Source organism: Orcinus orca, chromosome 5, assembly GCF_937001465.1.
Source record: "Orcinus orca chromosome 5, mOrcOrc1.1, whole genome shotgun sequence".
In the NCBI taxonomy this organism is placed as follows: domain Eukaryota; kingdom Metazoa; phylum Chordata; class Mammalia; order Artiodactyla; family Delphinidae; genus Orcinus; species Orcinus orca.
Genome location: NC_064563.1, coordinates 57,795,701 through 57,823,033, shown reverse-complemented (window position 1 = coordinate 57,823,033; position 27,333 = coordinate 57,795,701). Strand labels below are relative to the sequence as shown.

The window sequence follows — 27,333 nt, the reverse complement described above, 5'->3', positions numbered from 1 at the left end:
CCCATGATGTACAGAGCCAATGCCAGGATGACTTAGTAAACACAAGAAATCATAATAAGGCATGTGGTTAGCGCGACTACTGGGGGAACAGTTGTCTTTGGATGAAGAGTTGTAATTCGAAGAAAGTTACGTAAACATATTTGTACCAAAATATTATTTTTTGATGAAAAAGACCTATTATCTCAGCAAGGAAAAAACTGTGGCTATCTGACAGGACATAATTGTGAATTTGTGCCCAACCACTGAATATTGCTTAGAAGTAAAATTGCCAGTGGTTATATTTTTTAAATATATAGTTTGTTGATTTTTGAGTTTAAGAGAATATAAGCCTTATGGTAATACAACTCCTATTCTGAGGGAAATGATGAATATGTTTACTTAATTATACATTTTCAACATTTTAGAACCAGCTGCCTATTTACAAAAAGGACATGTCAGTTTTTAAAATTGTCTATGATGCTGGGAAAAAAAATAAGGCAAAGAAAGCCAAAGGAAGATAAGGAGAGAAAATATGCAGACTAGTTAGTATACAAAAGGCATGCCTGTAAGTTCTTTATGATTTCAATACAAATTTGACTCTGAACTTACTAAAAGCCAAAGTAAAGAGGGAAGCAGGCTACGTTATGAGATTCATTGTGTCCATCATTAAAAACTAAACAGTTGCTCAGGAAAAATGAGTTAAATCCATGGATCCTTTTCCAGAAGACACTTTCATAATGAAATGAATGTCCACCATGAAGTTAGAGTAGACAGAGTTTTATGGAATTCTTCTATTTTCTTTCTTCCTTTCTCCCTCTCTCTCTCTCTCTCTCTCTCTCTCACTCTTTAAATAACATCCCTGTGCTGGTTAGATCTAATTTTTGGACAGACCCCTTGCCTTTCCCCTGCTACAGGGATCTGAACGCTTTGGGATGAGTTTTTCCAGGCTCTGAGTCAGCAGCCTGCGTGCTGGGTTCAGACAACCAACGGAACAACTGGTAGGAGGGCAGGAGGAAGGGAGAAGCCATGGTACTTCTTACTCTGTCTTCAGTAGTACCCCTGGCTGAGGTTACATCCCCACTGCCAGCCCAACCCCTGCATTTGTGTACGCAGAAAGTTCCAGCTTCCATCAAGTTACCCCAACTCCCTTTCTCCAGCGTAGGTTTAGTAATGGCTCCATTTTGTTGTTCATCTCTTGGCTACCTCAGTGTCCCCTGACTGGCCTCTCAGTTTTTCATCACTGATGGAATTATTTCCCTACTTTAAATGCCCTCTGCTTTAAATATTTAGGGAGTTTTCTTTTATGGTTGGATCCTGACGGATACAATCACTCATTATAAGACAATGCTATATCTTTCACTCAATTCACTGTAAGTAATTTTACATTGAGAAATACCATGGAAATTGTTAGTATCTGCATATGACACATCCAGAGACACTTATGCAACAGTAAATAGCAGACATAGAAGGGTGTAGAAAACAAATTCCCACAAGTCATTCAGATGTGATATTCAGAAAGAGAATTATAATTTGCCAACGTCAATACATGTGATATTTCAGCACACAGATTAAATGGTGCACCTGCAGTGGGCATGCTCCCTAGAAGATCCCTAGAAATGCACATGTGCCAACATCTTGATGGTAATAAGTCAGTGTAACCCAGAAGGAATATCCTTATGACCTAGTATCCTTCTCTCTCATCTACCTACAATCAACAAACATGATTCACCTAGGATTATTCTTTATTGCCAGGTATGGAAGACATATGTGGAGGCTAATATCTAACCTTCCTCTTCCAGTTCCTCACTTCTCTAAATATGTTAACTAGGGAACTCTTTACAATTAAACATATATGCTAATGATATATCAAGCAACAAAATTTAAGTTACCCAATAGCTATATGACATGAGTGGAGCTTTTCCCAAGAATTCAGAATTATTAAGGCCTGATAAAAAATATTTTCTTATCATTTAACTTATTAACAACACATTCTGGCTAGAGAGGTCATATGCAAACTTACCTTAAAGAGAGAGGTGACCTTTTAGAATTGCCTGATATATGGAATGCAATGTGTTTCAATAAAAATACTCAACTGGGAAACTCAGTGATGCAGGGGACCAAATACGAGCAGTGCTTGTCTTACCTCCTGTCAGTTATTTCAGTCCATAAAGCAAGTTTATTTTATTCTGATGTCATTAAAAATTTCAATCTTATGGCTAATGCCCTAGTTTTTATTACACACACATCCAGCAATCTTTGCATCCCAATTTGGCTTACCTGGGCTTTCCCAAGAGGGAGAAAATACACTGGCTGGAGTCTATTATCTCCACAGTAGTTACAGTTCTTATTATCAATTATTAAAGCAGCACCATAAATTTGCATTACAGTATCGTAAATCTGAAAACGTGCACCCCCTCTGTGAAGGGGTTGCTGGTTAGTTATGTTTCTCAGCTTGTAAGACTAACCTTAAACAATAGAAAAATCACAGTATGATATTCGCTGTAAGACATCTTTCCCAGAAGATGCATCCCACCAACATCCATTTCTTGCATACCTACCTGAAAGACTTCCTAATATCTTCTGCTTGGATTGTCTTGAGAATCTCTTGGTGTAACTGAAGATCAAGTGTTCCTGAAGACGTAGCATTTGAAGAGCAGTTTTTATGTGTGTAATAGCCTATCAAAATTCCAGAAATAAATAAAATGCTTGCTGTGCAAAATAGCTTTAAAAGGCGGCAAAAGTTGCAGGGGTTGCTCTTTGGTGCAGATCTTGTATAATGGGTCACATAGTCAGACTCTTCTTGAAGTCGCTGAAACCTTCCTTTGGGTGAAGTTGCTGGTTGAATGGGATCAAGACTGAGGTCCGCAGTCTCTGAATTCTCCAGGTTCTGATTCTCAGCACTATCTAGCTGGAACTGGTCAAAACCAGGCTCCTCCAGTTCCTTTTCCATGTCCCACTCTAAGTCAAGGGCAGTGGCTTGGAGGTCATCATTGTCTAGGTACTGTGAATGTCCTGGAGCTCTTCGATCTGCATTGACCTTCTGATAGGCCATCTTTTTACCTGTGAAAATAAGAGCAGTATATTTTCTGAAAATAAATCAACAAAGAGAAGCTCCAAGGTGAAAACAAAACAGTAATCTATATTAGCTGTTCATAAAATTTTAGTGATTTTAATCAGGGGAAATACTTCATTCCTATAGAAAATCATGTATTAATTATTTAATCTTATGTTTTGCTGTTGATGTTTACTATAGAAAAAAGACAAACAATAAATAAAAGTAGAAGGCACCTGATGCAAAAGCTATGAGAAGACATAAAATACACACACACAAACACACACTATTCTTTTGAAGCTCAGAATTAAAGTCACAAATGCACAACTGCATTAAAGACAATGTATTACAATGAAAGCCAAGTTTAAGCTTATACATTTTCAAAATCACTTTTAAGAAAAACTGAGGACAGAAGCAATAAAGTGTGATTTGTTAAGTTAAGGGGGGAAAAAAAGACCCTGGGATCAGTTACATCACCAGAGCTAATTTTAAAAACACAAATTCAGGGTAAGAATGAGGACAACAAAATGAAGTAGCACCTCTATAGAAATCCAAGAAGCAAAATATGGTGTACTGCCTAGTCATGAGTTATCAGAATGACTGGAAAACTTTAAGGCTACCATAGAAAGCCAACATGTTTTATGGAATTAGTGACATGAATTGGCCTGGCTCGCTGAACTTTAAATAAAAGTCTGGGATGGCATCCATCCAAAGAGGGAAGCCTTTTGCCAGGATAGGAGAGTTTAGTTTCATAACCTTGCTACTGAGTGGCAGATGGAGGCTTCTCTCCGCTACACAGTTTTGGATGACAGTTTGTTGTATCCTGCAGAGCAGTATTAGGAAAACTGGACTAATTAACTACAAGTGGTCTTCAGTCTGTATTCAGTAACACACTGGTGTATTGTAGTTGCACATTAGGAGTATTTATACTTAAATTTTCTGTGTATTAGATTTGTCATCCCAGCTGGATTCTAAGGTCCCTCACTACGTTTTACGATATTTCTATGGACCCCACTGTGGTGAGTGAAAAACAGAGCTCAGCTGACAACTGATTTGCTAAGTGTCTTAGGGCGGGTTGTTAACAAGTGAACTCTAATGAAAAATATACAAACAAAGACTTCATGAAAGGGAGTGGCATCATGTACAGAATTATGTGTATATACAATTCCAATCCTGGCTGACAGAGGTCCGTATAAATTAAAATGTCCTGAATGTTTAAGAGAGTTCAAGTACAATTAAATATTAAACTTTACAAAATAAAAATTCTAATTCTGACTAGATTTCTCATCTGCTACGATACCATTTTTGATTTATTCTTGTCCAGAGCTGATTCAATAAAGATGAGTACCTAATATATATCAGGTATGGGGATAGGCAATGAAAACAAAGATGAACGGGTCCCTATTTCTCAAGTAGGGAATGATTCAATAAGAGAGACAGACATTTGAACAAACAAGTATGTCACATAAAATATGCAAAGCACAAGGGAGACTCAGGGGTGACAGATTCTAGCAGAGAATATGGGAAATAATTCCCCACCCAAAGTTATTTCTGAGGTACTTCTGGAGAGAAAGGAGGAGTTAAACTAGGACATACCAGGGGTGTGAGAGGAGAACAGCCAGGCAGGGGAAAATGTATAAGCACACGGAGGAATACAAGTGCACGGTGCATGGTACGTGGACCCTTTGAAAAACCCAGACTGGTGTGCGAACCAGAGTTGGAGAAAAAGCTAGGAAAGGGTGACCATAGGCAAAAGGCTTAACTTCTTTGCAACACAGGGTCTTCATTTGTGATATGGGCATGGTGATAATATAAACATCATAGTGCTGTTACTAGGAATAATTGAGACAGTGATCCTAAAACATCCATTGAGTGTCACGTAGGCTATATAGGTTTGAAGGGATATTTCTGGTATTAGAGGAGAGAGGATTGTCAAGGATTGTTGGAAGAAATAAAATGAATTAAATAATGCAGAAGAAATTATATAATTCTTCAGGACATTGTGGAGAAGGGGAGCAGGTTGCATAATACACACACACGTACACTCACACAAGTATATGATAGGTTTTTGCTTGTTTTTCTCGTTTTTTTTTTTTTTTTACAATTAATCTATATGTAGAGACTAAAATATTTTTTAAAAGTACCACATGACATAGCAACTCTTACCATGCAGATATTAGTTGGTACTACGTATTAGAACAGCCTCAGGAGTGACTCTGCAGACCCCTTTCGTCCCTCCCTCTTTTCCTTCCTCTCTTCCTCTCCCTTTTTTCTGCTTGGCCTGGTTTCCATGATGATTCAAGAATGTGCATTATTTGAATTCTGTCTTTGGTCACATCAAGACAAGCAGAGAAAAGAAGTGATATATGGAGTCAGTGATAATTATTCAGACAGGTTAGGAGATGGTCGATTAACTGATAGAAGAAGAAGACTTTAAATCATACTTGGTTAAAACAAGAACAAAAATAGTACAAGACAATACTAGAGAACAGGAAAAACCTGAAGGCAGTAGAAATAAAGTAACCTTTAAAATCCATGATTCTAACCTCTCTCATATTACAGAAGAGGAAGCTGATGTCCAAAGTTGAGTCATTCTTTAGGCTGAGAAAAGTGATGTTTGGGGACACATAAGGTGATGTGTGGTTTTATAAAAATATGAAATTAATAAGTTAGTCGTAACTTAATAAGTTGTGGGGTTAAATACCCCACAATCCATGTTTTTAATGTACATTGCAAAATACTGCAATATCTTGGCAGTAGTCATTTTTTTTCTTGTTTGGCTTAAATATCAATCAATTCCTATCTTGACATGATATTATGATATTTACTTCTCTAACTGTTCAGTTTATGCATTATTGATTTACTTAGACACTATCTCAACATAGTTTTCTAGACTTTTTCCTCCCATTTTAATGATTCAGAGTCTCTCTAAAGGTTTTGGGTTTTTTCTGTTTTTTGTTTTAAATTGAATTGTAGAGTGTGTTTTATGCTCAAGGAAGACTTGGCACACAGGAGTTACTACAGAAATCTGAAATCTCTAATTCTGACCTCTAATACAAACATTCAAAGTCATTTCTCTACAAATCATTTACAAACCAACTGCAGTGATGAGGAAGAGTTTTCATTTCTAGCCTGACAATAGGTATTCCATCATCTGTACATCATCAATTTAACGCTTTTCAAACATCAGACAGAGCCATCAATTAGAATGTAATGTAGATACAGATATTAACTCCTCACCATGATGGATGTCTGCCTGACACCCTTACTACCACTTTTGGACTCATTACACATTTATAAATTTACACTAAATTCTATCTTCTAGGAGAGCAGTATCTGGGTAGATCAAGCCACTTGATGTAAAAAAAAAAAAAAAACCCAAAGGATTTTAGGAAAATTTCCAAGAAAATAAGTATGTGATGACATCTATAATGAAGCATTTAACCACTTATTTGATAAATTTATATTAGAAATCCATTAGAAATTCATTTCTTTAAAATTATCTTGCCTTAAGGAAAATAGTGTAGCTTTTTACAAAAAATATAAACCTCTGCCCTGACAGTTTTGTTTCACTTAAGGTATTTAAAATGAACTCCTCAAAAATTAAACTGAGTAACAAACTATTAAATAAAACTAATAACATATTTAAAGTAAGCATCAATTATTTCATTTGTCCCACAAAGAATGTAGCTTTCTTTAAAAACCTACTCCCCATGAGGTCAAGTAAAGGAAATACCACACTTTTTTCAAGAGAACTTTCAAATTCCCACAATGGAAATTTTATATTATAAAAAGAAATCTTAAGCAAAATCAGCATGTCTTAGGTATGATTGCATAATTATGCCAAACTTCATATATTTTCTGTAACTGATGTACATGATTCATTTAATTTATATTGTCATATTATTTATAGCTACCCTATATGAGTAATTTAAAAAACACATGTAGTAGATTTTGGAATCTACCACATGAGTGTTTCCCTCAAAAATATGTACTTAGGTGTAGACCAGTCATAGAAACTTGCTACATTTCTTAAAACAGAAATATTTGTAGCATCCGTACATTCTATATTATACTTATTTTTATAAAATGCAATTTTTATGAAAAGTACAATGCATTCCCCATGTTTTCAACATATCTTATTTGCTTAGGTGAGATCCTTTCCCACCCAGGCCCACAATGAAGGCTAAATTGTTATTAAAATTCAATATACTCAAAAGTTTATCATTTATATACACTTATTCTTTTCTAAGGAAAAGAAAGCAAATACAAGATGAACTAAAAGGTATTTCTTCTATACTATGACAAGCTTAGATCAATAAAAAATGAAGTTGTATTTTTACTAAGCATATGGGTAGTTTAAAATAAATTGATGCTTCCGAATGCTTTGTTTCACACATTTTTACTGGCTGAAACTAAGTAAATTATGTAGAAATAAAAGATGAATATAGAAATAGGCTGAAATTTCAATATATAAAATACAGTCTCTGGATACTGCAAATCTAACCTAACACAACAGCTGGCAAATATTTTAGATGATACATACATGTTAAACAAAAGTTTCATTTTAATAAGTTGTATATTACAAATGTCACTTAGAAATATGATTATGACACGTTATCTTGCTCAGCAATCACAATGAGGGAATTTATTACATGAATGCCCTGACCTTATTGATCTCTAAATTAGCAGACTCTATAGTCAGACTACCTGGTTCAAGTCCTAGCTCTGCTATGTAATTTAGACCAGTCACTTAATCTTTTTATGCTTAAATCCCTTATTTGTACAGTGGAAATAATAAAAGCGCTGTATTTGCAGCATTACCAAGAGTAAATGATATAAATTATTAAAGATGCTTATAACAAGGTCTAACATGGTGTAAGTGATCCACTAACAAAGCACCACCCCAGAAATTCTATAGAGTTTAGGAAAATAGAAGGATTTGGCACTTACAATTTTAAAATACAGACTTAACGAAATTAAATTATGACCAGAGGGCTTAAGTTTCAATAACAAGAACCTGGAGATAATGAGAGATGGAGCAGCGCGCTCAAGCACTTCTGAAGGGGAAGCATCTGTTCGTCATTAGCTGTGGTTCAGATAGATAGGAGAGAAGTGTGGCTAATATGTACATAAAAGTCATTATTACATTTTACTTGCAACCACCAATTCTATATCTTGTTATTATAGAGTTTTCTTTTCAGTCAATTTACAAAAACAACAGAGCTTTTCCATAATGCTCAAGAATTCAGTTTAACAGTTCCAGGAATTAGTGATAATTAATCATGAACATGGGTTATGTATGATTTTGGTAGAACACCATGTTTGTCGTAGGTGGTTGACTTGATCCACTGACTAGGATGATACCGATAACATTTTAACTCAACCAGTATAAAAGACTGTATAGATCTTATTAGAACTACGAACACATCTAAAGGCTTTTCTACTTGTAAAAGTTATTTTACAAGTAAAATAAATAAATGAGTCTGGCAGATTAACTTGAAAACATAAGGCAGAATCTCAATTTCCGATGACAGCTGTATGATTGAATCTTTATTGTACAATGGGGAAAAAAATATATTCATATAGTGTTTCCTGAAGCTTTGAATACCAAAGCATTTGCTGGTTGGAGTAGATTGATTGGAGGCAAAGGCATTTCTTAGAAATGTCAGTGCATCATCAAAAGGTATTCATTATGCACCTTCGTGCAGCATTACTTTAGATGCTGCACCAGTGAACCAGGAGTGCCCAGAGGGATTTTTAAATTTAAGTTTAAGGATATTCCTTATAGGCTGAAAACACTTGACATAAATTTTTCAGTATGAACCTAGTTTGTACAAATAAAGCCCATATTTGTGGAATAAATTTTTGTTGTTGAAAGCTTTAATGTTCTCAGCTTGTGAGCAGGGCCAAAGATAAAACTATAAAAAGAGTAATTCAGAAGACTGTTCTCTGACTTAATTTTTCAGTATAATGAGATTATTTTTCCCATCTAGTTTTGTGAAATGGCCTCAGCAATTGTTACAGTGTCTGGAAAGGTGGTTAAGAATGCCTTATTGTAAATTTGTATATTAACTGCATAAAAGAAATGACAATAATTATTTGTTGTTCATGCTTCACTAACTGAATAAAGAGTCTATAAAGTAAGGGGAAGTTATTATCTGTGCTTTATTTTTAGAAAAAAAAATTAGGCCTAGTCTACCCTGAAACAGGTAATAGCACACTCAATTTAGGCAGAGCAGATCATTAAGCTGGAGAGTATAAAATTAAAACTTAACTCTGAGGCCTGAGTTACCTTGATCTCTAAATGACATGTAAAAGGTATGCTTCTAAGATGCCAAATTAATGAGCTTTAAATTGCAAAGTGAAGTCAAAACCATCTGAGGGAAAATTACTTGATGAAATCCAGCAGGTTTGTGTAAATGTGTTTTATATCGCTTGCATATGTATGACCACCTGCCAGTTCCCTGAGTGGGCCTGCCTTTCTTTGGGTACCTGTATGTAACAGCAATTTGTGTAACACACTCTAACTGAATGGTTAGTTGGGCCCACCTGAGAGCTCCTGTATTTACAGTAAGGTTTTCCAATATTAGAATGATATAATTCAATATAGAACTTGGCAAAGAGAAGAATTAATTTAAATGACCTGAAATAATAGAGTGCACTCTATGGGTTACTTGAACAGGTAGATACTCTATATAATACTAAATGTTCGAACTATCATGGGAGTTTCAATTTCCACTAACATCACAAAACTCTATCTGGAGATGTGTGAACAGTTCTATGACTCCTTTCCTGGTCCTCTTAGTGTCTGATTTCCCTCTAGATTCTAAAGTGTCTTCTTTTTTTTCTTCCTGGTCATCATTTCCATTTATAGTAAAGTATTTAGAGTATTTATTTACTTCTACAGAATTTACATTCTTTTACCCTTCAGAGTATGGATGTGGCTTACATTAGATATGCACATACATGAGATAAATGACACCACAAACCATAAAATAAAGAAGAGTAGAGGGGAAAAAACTCCGATAGTCTGACTAAGGAAAGCCACTGAAATTGAGTTTTACTGTAGTTAAGCTTCACGGCAGTCAGGGTGCAGAAGGGCATCTGTGGGGTCTTCTGAGGCTCAGTCAGCCTTCCCCTAATCTCACCTGGTAATCACAAGGCTGTCAGTCTTAGCTGAAGAGTTTATTTTTATTTTTTCTGAGTTATCTCTTTTTGTAGTTGCCAATTTCCATGTTGGTAAGCTATGAGCATTTTTCTCTATCTAGTCAGAGAAATCCGTGTGTCTCCTTTTTATCTTTTACTCCTGGATTTGGATATACAACCATGCCCATGTTATGGTATCCAAAAGCATATGCTAATAGATGATTTATTGGGCCCTTAAAATGATCCAGGACTTACTAGAAGGTTAGCACTTTACATACATACTGTTGTTTAATTAAACAATCCTATGTGATAAGTACTATTACTATCCCCATTTTACAGATGAGGTATCTGAGACTGAGGGATTAAGTCATTTCCCCAAGTTCTCACAGCTATTAAAGTACAAGCAGCTGGAGTATCACACCCGACCTGTCAAATTCCAAAACCTGCTCTTTTTAAATATTACAACATTCAGACTCTCTGAAAGTTCCCAAAGTTGGTATGATGTTAACAACTTCAGAGATCTGAGGGGTTTATTTATCCCTGGTTTGTCACCAATATGACTGCAAACACCAGGAGTCTCGATGTCCATTAAATCTGAATGATCCTGCCTTGATCTTTAGATCCCCGGGGGCTGCTCAGACTCCAGGACCTAAAAGATCTCTGTGGTTTGCTCTCGACAGTGCCCTAGCAGACACTGATGTTTCCTGGCCCTGTAGTTTTTAAATAAGGGAAAACTGCTTCCAACTCCATTGCTCTGAGCAAAACAACTGTGCTTAGAACTTGAAAGCTACAGTTCACATTCAACCTGCCACTGTCCTGTTTTCAGACATTCAAAACCTTTGTTCCACCCCTACTACATGTGGTTTACATGGGCCTAAGAGGGCTTCGAGAGTGTCAAGAGTTAAAATGTCAATACAGTCACTGCTCCGCTCCGAGAGCTGTCTGCCAGGAGGAGCCTCTTAGCTTGATAGATACACTGCAATTTTCCATCCTTTCAGCCAACGTGAATAATCTTAAATTGCTGCTTTTTGACTATGGCTCTTGGATTTCTGGGAACAGACAGATGAAGCTTTTACCTACATAATACCACTACGCACTCTATTTTTCACTTTTTTCAAAGGTGCTTTATTGGCTTACTTTTTAAATATCTTTACTCTTCAAAAAGTATCAACAGGTTTCTACAAACTGTAAGTGCTTTACTTTAAAATTCAGATCCCTATGTTTCCTAAAATCATAACACAGAAAGCCTATTCGATGCCCAGGTTGGTAATTCAATGCACCCAGAATCTGTGCTTTTCATTTTCTGAAATGGTTCTTTTCATACTTGCTCCTTTAGGGTGTTATTAGGAAAAAGTGTTAATATATCATGATACTGTGGTTAACTGGTGGGAAAGGAAACATCCCAGAAAAGCACATGGGTAGAGAATATTTATGTTCACTTAAAATTCAGTTACTAAGAAAATATGTATCATATGAACCATCCCAAATCTTTATTGGGTAAATTCTGAAAAACTATTCTTCAAATAAAGATCCAAGAGCAATATCCCGATGTAAAAGTTTTAGTATTCAGCTTATATAAACTGTTAGACCATGGAGTTAAGGAAATTAAAATTGGGGATTTAACCCACAATACGATAGGAATAGAGTGCAGTTAACAGCATGGTATGCTCCTTATAAGACAAAGATCTTAGATATTAATTCACTTTACCTTAGGACTAAAAATGAATTTAAGTGAATTATTATTTCTGCACAAGTAGTAGGAATATATTAATGGTAAGAAAACTAAGAATTATGAAGTTTTCAATTGACAACTGATGGCAGAGTCAAAATTGAAATGCTTTTTAAGAATTTCTCTAAAAGCTTTTGCACAGCAAAGGAAACTATAAACAAAATGAAAAACCAGCCCTCAGAATGGGAGTAAATATTTGCAAACGAATCAATGGACAAAGGATTAATCTCCAAAATATATAAACAACTCATCTAGCTCAATATTTTAAAAATAAAAACCCAATCAAAAAATGGGCAGAAGACCTAAATAGACATTTCTCCAAAGAAGACATACAGATGGCCAAGAGGCACTTGAAAAGCTGCTCACCATCACTAATTATTAGAGAAATGCAAATCAAAACTACAATGAGGTATCACCTCACACCGGTTACAATGGGCATCATCAGAAAATCTACAAACAACAAATGCTGGAGAGGGTGTGGACAAAAGGGAACCCTCTTGCACTGTTGGTGGGAATGTAAATTGATACAGCCACTATGGAGAACAGTATGGAGTTTCCTCAGAACACTAAAAATAGGATTACCATATGACCCAGTAATCTCACTACTGGGCATATACCCTGAGAAAACCATAATTCAAAGAGAGTCATGTACCACAATATTCATTGAAGCTCTATTTACAATAGCCAGGACATGGAAGCAACCTAAATGCCCATTGACAGACGAATGGATAAAGAAGATGTGGTACATATATACAATGGAATATTACTCAGCCATAAAAAGGAACGAAATTGGGTCATTTGTAGAGACGTGGATGGATCTAGAGACTGTCATAGAGAGTGAAGTAAGTCAGAAAAAGAAAAACAAGTATTGTATATTAATGCATATATGTGGAACCTAGAAAAATGGTACAGATGAACCGGTTTGCAGGGCAGAAATAGAGACACAGATGTAGAGAACAAATGTATGGACACCAAGGGGGTAAAGCAGGGGGTGTGGGTGGTGGTGATGGGATGAATTGGGAGATTGGGATTGACATGTATACACTGATGTGTATAAAATAGATAACTAATAAGAACCTGCTGTATAAAAAGATCAAAATAAAAATATTATCTCAAGCAGCATAAGAGAGCAACAATTTGCCCAAGATTTTGCTATTCTTTCTTACTTCTAAAATGCCATATCCATAATTATATATATATATCTGAAGCTAAATAAGAATATATTTTTGCAATATTTTCTTCTAGGCCTCCTACTCATACAAAACATAAAATGGTATCTGGAAAAAAGTTGACAAAATTATTATTTTAACATACAAAATTCAAGTTCTTTCTATAAAAGACCTTTAAGTATGATAATACTAGTGACTGTCAACCTTTTCAGAAAAAAGGATTTATTGAAAAAGAAACAGGATGAGAAATACTACAACAACATATTACATCTGTATGACAGTTTGACACTGAAAAGTTAATTTTTATTACTAATTTACATATATGCACAGTAATAGTTTTGGGTAAATTAAAGCAACTAAATAATTTACTAAAAACTATATTGGGCATTGCTTATGTCATTTATATTTTATTTATGAACAGGATTATAAAAAATGGAAGACCTCCAATGGCACATAAAAGTAATGCTGATAAGAAATTAAATGTCAGGCAAAAGGCATGAAAATGCAATATTCACAAAGCATTAAATGTAAAATATTTAACAGAACTTTTATATAATTGGGACTATTGAAAGGTAGTTTATTATAATACATGCAAAATTTTAAAATTCACCTAGCTCTTCAATTTTAAAATGTCAAATATTATTACTTTACCAACATGAATTTTACCTTCTTTTCTCTTTTCTTTCTTCCCATAATGTCTTTTTTCTTTATATTATTTGCCTCCCTTCAGCCATTCCCATTATTTCATTTTCATTTTTCCATTCTTACTTATTTCACTATTGATGTCTCAGGAAATTGTTGAAAATAAAATAACTGACCACAAAGAGTTCATTTTATTCTCTTCTATATATTGGGAGTGATATATCTTGAATAAAAAATCAGTGGATGTATTTGAAATGATGACCTCATGGCCAAATCAAAGATTATGTTTGGCCCTACCATTCCAAACACATCAAATCTTGGCTCTTCAAAATAATAGTAAAACTCAACTTGCCCTTAACCTGCTGCTTGCTGCTTGGGAGTTCCATTCTCTGACACTATATGAAAGGCCTTCTAAATGAAAGGCCTTCTCTCTAACACTTCTATATAGGTTTCCTTCAGCTATTGCGACTGGTGGCCCTTCTCGTTCCATTCATCCTCTGTAACTATGGCCCTCAAACAAAACCTCTCTCTCTCAGTAATAGATTTTAGGAACCAAAGCTTTCTTTTTCTTTTCTTTATCCTTTTCTTTTTTTCAACCCTGTAAAGGATTGAGGTATTTAATCATTCCTGAGAAATTTAAAAATATTTCAGAGCCCAAAATAATGGAAATATTATGGTTTCTGCCTAAAAAGAAACATAATCATTAAGGTTGTGGAAAATCAAAGTTAAGTTCAAAATTAAAATGGGAACGAGCATTGCAACACAAGGTGTAAACGGATGACCTTGACTAGTTTAATTGTACTAAAGAGTATAGTACTAGGGGAAAAAAAGCACACATTTATGTATCACTATGTACCCTCTACTTATATCAATTCATTTAACCATCAAAACCATACCATGAAGTTACCATTGTTATCATCCCCATTTTACAAATAAGGACACTACAGAGAGAGAGTTGAAGTCACTTGCTCTAGATAACACAGGACTTGAACTCAGGCAGTATGGTTCCAGTGCCTTTGTTCTTAACCACTCTGCAATCGTGACCAAAATCAATCACATGGGAGCATATTTTTAATTCCTCCAAAAATTAAGAAAAATACATAGAAGAACATCACTCAATTTTCCCACAATCAAGCCCTAATAACATTGTGTAGTATGACCTTTTCATATAATCTCCATCCCTAAGTAGCTTCCTTAGAATCTTTCAGAAAAAAGTGAAGACAGGAAATGAATAAACTCACCCATTCACACACCCATGGAAGCCTCTACTCTCTCGCCTCACTAAACTGGCTTGTGGCTTTCCCCAATAAACTTCACATCCATCCTCATGGCTACTGGTGCTAAGCTCATGATTTTATTTTAATTAATTTAAAAATTTTTCTTTTCAATAGACTTTTCCTCTCTGGTTCTGCCTTCAAGAATTAGATCTTATTAATATTTTTATTGCCCATAGTTTTTATAATAATTCTTTGACCATGTAAACATTTGTTGGACTAAACCCAGAATTTTGACAACTCCTGAATAATTCACAATCCCCTCACATTTAAATCTATGGTCTTTCAGAAATACATACATCTTAAGAGCGATCATTTAACTTAAATATGACAGCTCTTAACGAAACAGATTAAATCATAGTGCAATATTTATTTGCTAAAGTGTCTTATGAGAACTGTAATTAAGGCATGAATAACTTTTACGGAGGACAAATCCTTGAAGCCCTGAGCACAAGAAGTCCAACTACCCTGTTGGAGAGGCCATGTGGAGAAGCACTGAGACCATATGGAAAGGAAGCTGAGTCCAGGCATCCAAATCAATGTGCCACACATGTGAGAACAGACCAGCCACCAGCTGATTTCCGAGTGACAAGCACGTGGAGCCAAATAATTGGCCAGCAGACACCTGACCATATTCCTGATCAAATAAGAAGACATAGGGGCTTCCCTGGTGGCGCAGTGGTTGAGAGTCCGCCTGCCGATGCAGGGGACGCGGGTTCGTGCCCCGGTCCGGGAAGATCCCACATGCCGCGGAGCGGCTGGGCCCATGAGCCATGGCCGCTGAGCCTGCGCATCCGGAGCCTGTGCTCCACAACGGGAGAGGCCACAACAGTGAGAGGCCCGAGTACCACAAAAAAAAAAAAAAAAAAAAAAAAAAAAAAGAAGACATAATAAAATGGTGCTTGTTCAAAGCTCCACCATATGGGGGTGGTTTGGAACTCAGCAATAAACAACCAGAATACTACTAAAGCTCTTTTTCCAAAGCAGAAATCTGACCACATCGCTTGACCATTTAAGATCCCATGAGGGGTTTTATTCTGCACTACCAGGACATTTCACAGACTCCTTTCCAAGGCACAGAACACCTTTGTGCCCTGGCCTCAACTTCCGTTCTGATCCTTTTCCTTACTTCCTGCTTTCAGGAACACATCACACGCCTTGCATGTGCTCTTCCTCTGCCTGATTTGCCCTCAGGTTCAGATTCATGGAGGTAGTTAATTTGTATAGTTTTTTATCTTTAGAGCCTAGCACGGTATTTGGAACCTTGTAGCTGCATAATAAATGATAGGTGCACAATAGGTATGATGTCTTGAAGAAAGTACAGAATTTAGGGTAAGATAATTGCCATTTTATCAGCAATGCATCTTATTGCAATTACTTCAGCTCATTCAGGTTTTAAAAGAGGATGTAGTATCTATTCTATATATCTCTAAGTGTTAATTGATGAATAAAATTATTTAAAAGGCAGTTGATAAACTGTAAAACCCAATATAACTGCTATTGTTTTAAAATTCTAAACTATTAGGCATCAAGAGAGCTAGGTTTATTTTTTGTTTGTTTCACTACTTTTAATTGAGGTAACATTGGTTTATAACATTTTATAAATTTCATGTGTGTTACATTGTAATTCAACTTCTGTATACACACGACCAAAAGTCTCCTTTCCCTCTGTCCCCATACAATTGACTCACTTTACCCATTTTTACCCTACCCCCACCAGACTTAGGTTCAGATTTTGGATCCACAGTTCCTAGCTATGAACCCCAGAGCAAATCACTTTTCTCCATAGGTAAAATTAGATTTATGTGTGTGAAAAACCAAATGAGATAACTGATAAAATATTTTAAGAACTATTTATTATTATATAATTAATCAAAGACTTAATGATGAATAAAAACTGATTAATATGAATTGAGTTCATCACTCTCATGTCTATATCACAGGCAGCCATCCCAATTTCTGAATATTGCTGCTGGGAGGAAAAACCACAAGTGAATTTGTACAAGTGCTTAAATTTCTCTTATCACTGAGCAGGACATAAAAGACTGGAATGAGAGAATGAAACAGGAGACTTCTGGGGTGTGTGTCAGATGTGAAAATTGTATCGGGGGATGGGTACACAGAAGCAAAAGGAGGAAGGAAGTAACTTCTGGAGAGAAGGCTTCTGGAAAATCCATCCTAGAACTTACCAACTTCGAGTCCCTAAGATACATTATAAAGTTACTTTCATCTTTCAGAACTGATGTCTGTAATGTGGGCATACACAGAGTTAAAAACAAAATCAGGTCCTATCTCTTGAGGGGGAAAATGTGAAGAGATCTATGGGAGAAGATTAATGAACTTCCCTTCTGCACATAATGCATTTTGAAAGGAATCTGTCCAAAAAAATCCATTTAGCTATGCCCAGAACAATCAAGACTGTGTAGAGATTGAAGTGCCTCAGTCCATCTGCTGATGATATTTATTACTTTTTGGCACCTTCTACATATTTACCAAGCCTATGTAAAAGAAAGCTATGCTTCTTATTTCTAGGACAAAAACAGATGGTGCTTCCAGCAGGTAATAATTTAATTAAATGGCTCCTAAAGCATGAACAAATTGTTCCAAAGAAAAGAAAATATTTTTATTTATTCTTTAAAAATAGGGAGGGGGGAGAAAAAAACTAAATCAAGTTTGACTTTTTTTTTTTCCTCTCCCTTTGCGGAGCACAGGCTCTGGATGCGCAGGCTCAGTGGTCACATCTCACGGGCCCAGCCGCTCCGCGGCATGTGGGATCCTCCCAGACCAGGGCACGAACCTGTTTCCCCTGCATCGGCCGGCGGACTCTCAACCACTGCGCCACCAGGGAAGCCCTCAAGTTTGACTTCTAATGCAACAAAACTAGAGTTTACTAAATCTCCTGCTCTTAAAAACAAAGGGCATCCCCCTCTCTGCCTTCCACCTCAACTGGAATCAAAATTGTAACAAATGATATTAATGTTGTTCATCAAGTTTCATTTTTCATCTCTAAGAAATAAGTTCAAGCTAAAATGAAACACTTTTTGATAACGCTGAAATCAGATATTCTTGGAATAGGATTAATTTTTATGATATTTAAATGATGTTTCATAATGCACTTTGTGGACTCAGGATAGAAACAGATTATATATCTAAAATGCAGATTCTAATAATCAAAAACAAAGTCTTTCATTCCACTTAAGGCCAGGAGGCCCTTTTAAAGCTCCTGTGACACATGCATCAAAGATGTTATAAGAGTAGAAAACAGTAACAATGTTGCAGCAAAACGTAGTAAACAGCATTCACTTGGGTTTAAGACAGAAATGCATATGAATCCCACTACTGCCACTTACCAACTTTGTGACTTTAGGACAGGAAATTAATTTTTCTAAGATTCTGCTTCCTAACCTGTATGTACATACATGCATACACACACACACACACACACACACATACACACACACAGAATGACTGTAGTTATGGGGTCACTGTAAGACTTCAATGGATAAATTTCAAGCACTTAGCACTTTCTTAAGACAGAGTAAGCATTCTATAAATGGCTGTCAATCATCATCACCGGTAAGATTAAGCAACAAGAATATGTGTACAGTATTGGAGCTATGAGAATAGAAACAAAAATACATAAGGATATGCTTCAAGTAAATTATATCAACAAAGACGAACTTCTACATACACACGTAAAGCCTAATCAAGAAGTAAACCATGGGATCTAAAGAATTCAAGAATGGTGAAACTAAGAAGGGTTTTGATAGAAATTAAAGCTGTGCCTTGAAAAATGAATAGGGCTTAAGAATTAAGTCACTAAAGAAATAAAGAAGATAAGCTCAAGCAGGAAGCTGGGAATAAGTATCTGCATATAGGAGTCAACGAAGGGACTCTCTTGAGAAAAAAGAACATATCAGAGGGTGGTAGAAAATAAGTTTTAATTGAGGGGACAGGAAACGTCTACCTATGTAAAAGGTGATCATTGCAGGTTATTCGAGGATAAAGATTCATGAGAGTTATGTTTCACAAAAATGATATGCATCAAGGAAAGCTAGCATCAAGAACATATTACAGTGAAGCAGAATAACTAGGTAACCCAGAGAGGTATGCAGATAGGTAACAGTGTAGATTGAAGCAATTACACTAGAATATGATGCTCTTTACCAAAGTTGGGTTATTTAGAACTCAAAGTGTGTACATTTGGCTTAATTTTATGATCATTTGCAATTATACTATGTTATATATATAATGTTTTATTTAATACATATTTATACTAAATATATATATCAATTTTATACAATAATTATTTTAAATTATCATTTAAATTTTATATTATATGTATATGTGAACGTTGCCTTGTGTTAAGTGATAATGATGACAGCGATGTGTTTTACACATTCATATCCTCAATCATCCATCTGCTCCCAAACTTTTCACTGGCAAAATGGTTAGAAAGAAAGGAGGCTGTGCACTGGCATTGCTCTGATAGCTGTGGAAAGCATTTGCTGATGGCTGGTGTCCCACTTCCAACCTCTAACAGTGGACCCTGGGGGAAGAGCTAAGGGATAAAAACTACGTTCAAGGCACTTCCATTGTCTTTATACATTTCATCTCATGTCCTGAATGTCAAAGAACTGCTGATATGAACTCCAAACAAGAGATCATTTTGAAGGCAAAATTCAATCTTATATTTTCTTCTGAAAAATTCACAACAGGGTTAAGTGAGACTCTTTTTCTTTTTTAAGTTCTAGTGACAAAGTTAGCAGAGTTAATGTACAGAAGAGATTTATTAGGCATTGGACCAAGTCAAACCTTGGTTAAAAAATATGTAAACAGGATTTTTGAGGTGTTGAATCCTATTTTAATTTGTTCTTTAACCCCGATGAGCAGTGATCCAAATGTTTCAGCATGTAAAATGAACTCCTAATTAAGAAAACATTCTTTTTCTTATAACCAATAATACCTTAGATTTCAATGCTTTGTCTACAAAGTATCAGGCAGCTGTAATTCTGCCTGGATAAGTTTATATTATGACATACAAGCAAATGCTGCTAACTTTGGGAGAATAGATACTTTATGAAGACACATACTCTTGTTATCCTGCTGATGTAGTGGACCCTCACCAACTTGGAGAATTAGGGTTAGAATTAAGGTAAATACAGCAAACTACTTTGATAGCATAATTTCCAGCTTAAGAATTTAAGAACTTAAAGGAAATATTGGGGTTAGATTAACTAAAAAACCCATAGAAATAACCTTTTAATGGTATATTTCTGAAATATGTGAAACAATGTCTTCAGAGTTTAACAATTCTTATATTCATTAAAAATGAAATGTTAAAGACAGCAAGCTAAATTATGAAAATACCAAGGGTATCCTACACAATTTAAGTAAATAATAATAGTTATTTTGAAGTTGGCTCATTTGCATCCTTTGCTTCTTCAGGGATTCCCTCCTCTAGAGTTTCAGAAAGAAGCTTGCATATGCATTTTACTTTGTCCCAGAAAATATGCACGTAAAGAGTTACCTTCCATGGCCTGTCCTTGTTCCAAAGGTTCAAAACCATTTTTTTGTTTGACTTGGAGTTAAATTCCACATCCCATCTCTCACTTTAGTCCCAGACATTAAGTGTAATCTGGACATGTACATCCAAAAACATTTTAGAAAACTTGTAGCATACTTAAGGACTAGTGTGTTTCTCCATATTTCTGTCTCTCAAAACTTTATTGCAAAAAAAAAAAAGCAACAAAAGAAAAAGTTGCACTTCATCAAAAGCACATTTGTACTTCAAAGGACACTATCAAGAAAGTGATAAGGCAATCCACAGAACAAGAGGAAATATTTACAAATCATATCTGATAAGGGACTCCATCCAGCATAAATAAAGAATATACACAGCTCAATAACCAGAAGTAAATTTTTTTAAATGGACAAAGGATCTGAACAGACATTTCTGAAAAGAAGATATACAAACGGATAATACGCACATGAAAAGACACTGAGTGTCATTAAGGAAATGCACATCAACATCACAATGAAAGACCGCTTCACACTCTTTAAGGTGACTATAATCAGAAAGCAGTAATAAGAAGTGTTAAGAATGTGGAGAAACTGGAACTCTGATGAATTGCTAGTGGGAATGTAAAATAGTGCAGCTACTTTGGAAAGTAGTCAGGCATATCTTCATAAGGCTGAACATTAAGTTACTGTATGATCTAGCAATTCCATTTCTAGGAATATACCTAAGAGAAATGAAAACACATTACACAAAAATTTGTACACAAATGTTTCAAAGCAGCATTATTCGTAATAACCACAAAGGGAAAACACCCCCAAATATCTACTAAATAATGAAAAGATAAATAAAATATAGTATATCTATACAAAGGAATATTATTTAGCAATGAAAATGAATTAAGTACTGATACATATTACAACATGGATGAATCTCATTACTTTAAGTGAAGGTTAAGTTTTTCACAAAAGATCACATATTGTAAGATTCTATTTATACTAAAAGTCCAGAATAGGCAAGTTTATAGAGATAGGAAGTAGATTAGTGATTGCATGGTGCTGAGGCAGGTGCAGAGGAAGGAGCTGGTTTGGAGGAAATGAGGAAGTAACCATGTGACTGCTAATGAATGGGAGATTTCTGAAGTAATAAGAAGTTTCTAAAATTGATTTGATTATGGTGATAGTTGTACAACTCTGAATACATTAAAACCATTAAATTGTATACATCATACAGGTGGATTTTATGGTATGTGACTTATATCTCAATAAAACTTTTTAAAGTTTATTGCAAACTCCTATTACTCTTGCTCTGTCTTTTGCTATAACTTCCTTTCCTAAACTCCAGTCAAAATTTCTTCATTATATAATTGTTCCCAGTAAAAATGCAGGTAATTTATATGGGCTAGAGGCAAAAAGTTTCCAAAAAGGTATACAGAAGTGAACCTAAATATTCCAAACTTACACCAGGGAAACTTTCAGGTAGGAGAACGTTTTGCCTTCAGGATCTGTCATCCATTGATAAGATTAATGATTCTTCCTCTTCCTATCCACAGACTTGTGTTTGCTTATAAATGAAATGTGGAGAACAGTATGGAGGTTCCGTAAAAAATTAAAAATAGAGCTACCATATGATCCATCAATCCCACTCTTGGACACATATCCAGAGAAAAAGTTGGCTCGAAAGTATACATGCACCCCAATATTCATCACAGCACTGTTTACAATAGCCAAGACATGGAAGCAACCTAAGCGTCCATCAACAGATGAATGAATAAACAAGATTCATTTTCTTTATTCACCTTCTTTATATATACATTTTCTTTATATATAGATGTATATATGTGTAATATATACAATGGAATACTACTCAGACATAAAAAGGAATGAAATAACGCCATTTGCAGCAACATGGATGGACCTGGAGATTATCATACTAAGTGAAGTAAGTCAGACAGAGAAAGACAAATATCATATGATATCACTTATACGTGGAATCTAAAAAAAAAAAAAAAAGATACAAATGAAATTATCTACAAATCAGAAACAGACTCACAGACTTAAAGAATGAACTTATGGTTACCGGGGGGAAGGGTGAAGGGGGAGGGATAGACTGGGAGCTTGGGATTGACATTTACACACTGCTCTATATAAAATTGAAAACCAACAAGGACCTACTGTATAGCACAGGGAACTCTGCTTAATATTCTGTAATAATCTAAATGGGAAAAGAATTTGAAAAAGAACAGAAAAAATCAATGACAAAAAATAAACGCAACAGGAGCTATTAAAAAATTTAAAAAGATCATGCTATGCAAAAAAAACCCAACAAAATGTGGACACATACAAGGTTTTTGTTTTAGAAAAGTAAAGCCTCTTTTTATACGGATACATAGGATGTTGGAATCAGAAGCAATTTTTTTAAAAGAGCAGATGCCTCTATTAATAAATATTCATGTGCCAGAGAATTAGAAAGCTGAAAGTACATTTATAACATTACTAAATAAATAGCACTGTCCTTACTGCATATTTAATAATGCTATTAGTATGGTAAATATACAGAAAGCTCAGATTCATTACATTTTTAGTATTTTTAAATGTCTTCTTAACAGCTTTAGAAATAAGGATCCAAGTTAGAAATGTTCCCCTGTATGTTATTTTCTTTGAATTCCCATTCAAACTTTAAAGCACAACTATTTTTTTTTAAATAAGTTTAAATGCTGGCTAATCTGATGGAAAAACTGTTGGGTGCTGCAGATGTTTTGTCTATGTACACTGTATACATTTTTGTTGTTTTCCTTTCTGCTCTGCTTTTCCTTTCAGACATCAGAACATTAAATAGAACCACACTAAAGGTCACTTTGATGTAGAAATAGCAGAATTTCCAACGTTCTCCCCAGTTGTTTTACACAGTTAAAACTCAAAATGTTAAATAAACTGTGAAAATAAATGTACTTATTTAATTTCTTAAAACACTTCAAATTCTTTAGGCTAGAGTTGTCACTTGAAAAAACACCGAAGAGCCGATCTTAATAAAATTCATTTAACTTCATGGTACATCTGCCATTTGGAAACTTTTTTTTTTTCTTCTGAACACAGCTTAATGAACCTTTTACCTTGCATTCAGTATCCACTGAGGATCATTAAAAGACAAAGTCTTGGGCTTCCCTGGTGGTGCAGTGGTTGAGAGTCCGCCTGCCAATGCAGGGGATACGGGTTCGTGCCCGGTCTGGGAAGATCCCACATGCCGCGGAGCGGCTAGGCCCCTGAGCCATGGCCGCTGAGCCTGCGCATCAGGAGCCTGTGCTCCGCAACGGGAGAGGCCACAACAGTGAGAGGCCCGCGTACCATAAAAAAAAAAAAAAAAAAAGACAAAGTCTTAAGTCAATGTACTTAATTACAGTCATCACATGTTATTATGTATTGTTATATAACACCATACGCCAATTATCAGGTGACTTCAATAGATACTGAATGAACACACATCTGCACAGATATATCACTTGTACTACAGACCTAGATTTGAACAGTATTTTTGAAAATAAACAGTACTTTTAAAGTATTTGCATTTGAGACACTGACTAAACACATCATAGATTTTATTTTTTTAACATCTTTACTGGAGTATAATTGCTTTACAGTGGTGTGTTAGTTTCTGCTGTACAACAAAGTGAATCAGCTATACATATACATACATTCCCATATCTCCTCCCTCTTGCGTCTCCCTCCCACCCTCCCTATCCCAACCCTCTAGGTGGACACAAAGCACCGAGCTGATCTCCCTGTGCTATGCGGCTGCTTCCCACTAGCTATCTATTTTACATTTGGTAGTGTATATATGTCAATGCCACTCCCTCACTTCGTCCCAGCTTACCCTTCCCCTTCCCCATGTTCTCAAGTCCATTCTCTATGTCTGCGTCTTTATTCCTGTCCTGCCCCTAGGTTCTTCAGAACCATTTTTTTTTAGATTCCATATATATATGTGTTAGCATATGGTATTTCTTTTTCTCTGACGTACTGCACTCTGTATGGAAGTCTCTAGGTCCATCCACCTCACTACAAATAACTCAGTTTTGTTTCTTTTTATGGCTGAGTAATATTGCATTGTATATATGTGCCACATCTTCTTTATCCATTCATCTGTCAGTGGACACTTAGGTTGCTTCCATGTCCTGGCTATTGTAAATAGACCTGCAATGAACATTGTGGTACATGACTCTTTTTGAATTATGGTTTTCTCAGGGTATATGCCCAGTAGTGGGATTGCTGGGTCATATGGTAGTTCTATTTTACTTTTTAAGGAACCTTCATATTGTTCTCCATAGTGACTGTATCAATTTACATTCCCACCAACAGTGCAAGAGGGTTCCCTTTTCTCCACACCCTCTCCAGCATTTATTGTTTGTAGATCTTTTATAGATTTTAAAACAATATTGTATTAAGTATAACGGTGTCAACTGTTCCCTACTTATGTCTTGATATTAGACTATGTTTCAATGTATCAAGCAGAACACCTAAAATAAAACAGACTGATCATTGCATTTAGACATCAAAACACATTCAGTCCAAAGTAATTTAATGTTTGACTTTCTGAAAGATGAGGTAAATAACAAGCCAAGATATGCCTGATATTTATTCATGAAGTATTAGTGGGTTTGTCATTCATCCAGTGTCCTGTCCCACTTTACAGTCACCCAAATTTACCCTATGTTCTGTCCCCTTTGTTTTTCTCAGTCCTTAATGCTGCTTCTAGCCATAATTAGTCTCTATTACACACTGTTAACAGAGTTATCTTTTAAAATTAAGCATTTTTGGTTTTGTTTCTGTCCTTCTTAAGAACCTCCTCTAAATACCCATTCTCTAGAATAAAGGGAAAAATTTTTTAGCATGAAATACAAGGTTTGGCATAAGCATCTCAATCTACCTTTCATGTCTCATCTAATTTTTTGTTATGATGTTGTTGGTTTGTAAATTGGCCACTGTACATGGAGGGCAAGGAGAGGCTGCAGAAAGAGGGAGACGGCTCTAGATTGTTAGGTTGCAGGTTTAATAAGCAAGGCTTATTATGAGGCTTGTCTTGGGTGGGCACAAGATGAATAGAGCTCCGTACCACCGCCCCCCCTCCAGAATCTTAAACGTTTTGTAATAGAGGACTTAACTGGCCTCAGTCACATATACTAGGCCGATGGTCTCAACAGCATATTTTCTCAGGGCTGCATCCTTGAAAATGGTCTTCACTGTAAGAACACTGGGCAGAATGTACATTCCATGGACAAGGAAGGGGATGAGGAACCTCCCATTGCTAGAGTCCAGCTCATGGGTCAACCAGCAGTCATATCCTCTCAAAGGCCTCCTCCAACAAACATTTTATATACACAAAATGAATATCTGTGCACTCATTACCCAGCTAAGGAATCTACTTTATATATCCGAGATGTTTACTTTTTCCCCACATATTCTAATATCTCCAAATTCATATCAAGTCTTTACAATTGCCCTACCCCAGGTGGCATTTGTGACATACTTTCACTAGTTTGTTCATGTGCTAAATTGGTTATTATTCTGGACCTGATTAGACAACTGTAGTCCCTTCTAGGTTTCAAGTTACTGAGACACTGAACGATGATTTTAGAAAAAACTAGGATCCCGGTTGTTGTTAAAAAAAACCTTACATTGATAATTTTTGACAAATTCAGGAAATTATCAGCACAAAACTTGCAGAATGGGTGTCACAGGCTTGGAAGAAAGGCCCAGAGACAATCATGGAGCACTTTTAATGGATCCTGTATCACTACCTCTCTTCATGGTAGAGAGAGGGTTACTGCATGAAGAAATACAGGCATTAACCACTCTGAGTCAAAAAGAGATTTGAATGAGTCATTCTCTGAATGTAAAATGTTTTAGAAAAGGCTTATTTTGCTTATGTTTTCTTTTTTATGTATAAAGAATGATTTAAAAAATGTTTGTGTCAAGAACCCTAAAAGGGTTCTTTCAGTAAGTATAAAAATTCTCCATTTTTCCTTCTTAGAGATACATAAAATAATAGTGTGCCTTACAATGATTCAGTGACATGAAGCGTTCGACAGCTTCACCACTGATGTTTTGGACAAGCTGCTTAACCACTCTGAACTTCAATTTCCTCATCTGAAAATTGATGATAATACTAGAATCCAGCTTTTTGTGAAGATTAAAGGATTTAAAACAGTCTTGACATGAAATAAAGTTTTATAGTGTTGCTTGTATGTCTAACACCTACTCTATTCCTCCATAAATACTTTTGTCTTCTCATACTTCCTTTCTTCCTTCTTCTCCGCCTTTCCATCCTCCTGCTCCTTTTTCTCCTTATTTTTCTTCTATTATGGAGAATATTTAACACACATCGAAGTAGAGAAAAATATATTAACCATCAACCCCTGGTAATCATCACCCAGCTGACCATCAACCTAACCATATCCACATTCCCATCAACTCTCACTCGTATTATTTTGGAAAAAATAAAAAATAAACAATCTCAAACCAAAAAACTCAGACATAGTTTATATGTAATTATTTTAGTATATAGTTCTAAATAATAAGGACTAATTTTTAACATAACTACAATTATTCACCTAAAATAACATTAATTCTCTAATAGTATCTAGGGAGTATCTAGGGAGTGTTCAAATCACAAATAGTTTTGAAGAATTACAATTATACGTGATATACTCCAGTGGAAAAGCTGTAGAGTCAATGTATTTATTTCACACACAAAAATTTTTCAATAACAAGATTAAGATTATGGAGTAGAATGAGGAAATAATAACAGCATTACCCAGAATATCAGAT

At 35.5% G+C, this 27,333-nt stretch overlaps 1 protein-coding gene across 1 annotated transcript in view; it reads right to left on the bottom strand.

Moving 5' to 3' along the window:
• NAALADL2 (N-acetylated alpha-linked acidic dipeptidase like 2) overlaps positions 1-27,333 on the bottom strand; it is a 1,061,651-nt gene that overhangs the window by 800,176 nt on the left and 234,142 nt on the right. The window contains exon 2 of the mRNA XM_033429498.2: positions 2,538-3,039. Coding sequence (XP_033285389.1) covers positions 2,538-3,039 — 502 coding nt within the window. The remainder of the gene's footprint in view (positions 1-2,537; positions 3,040-27,333) is intronic.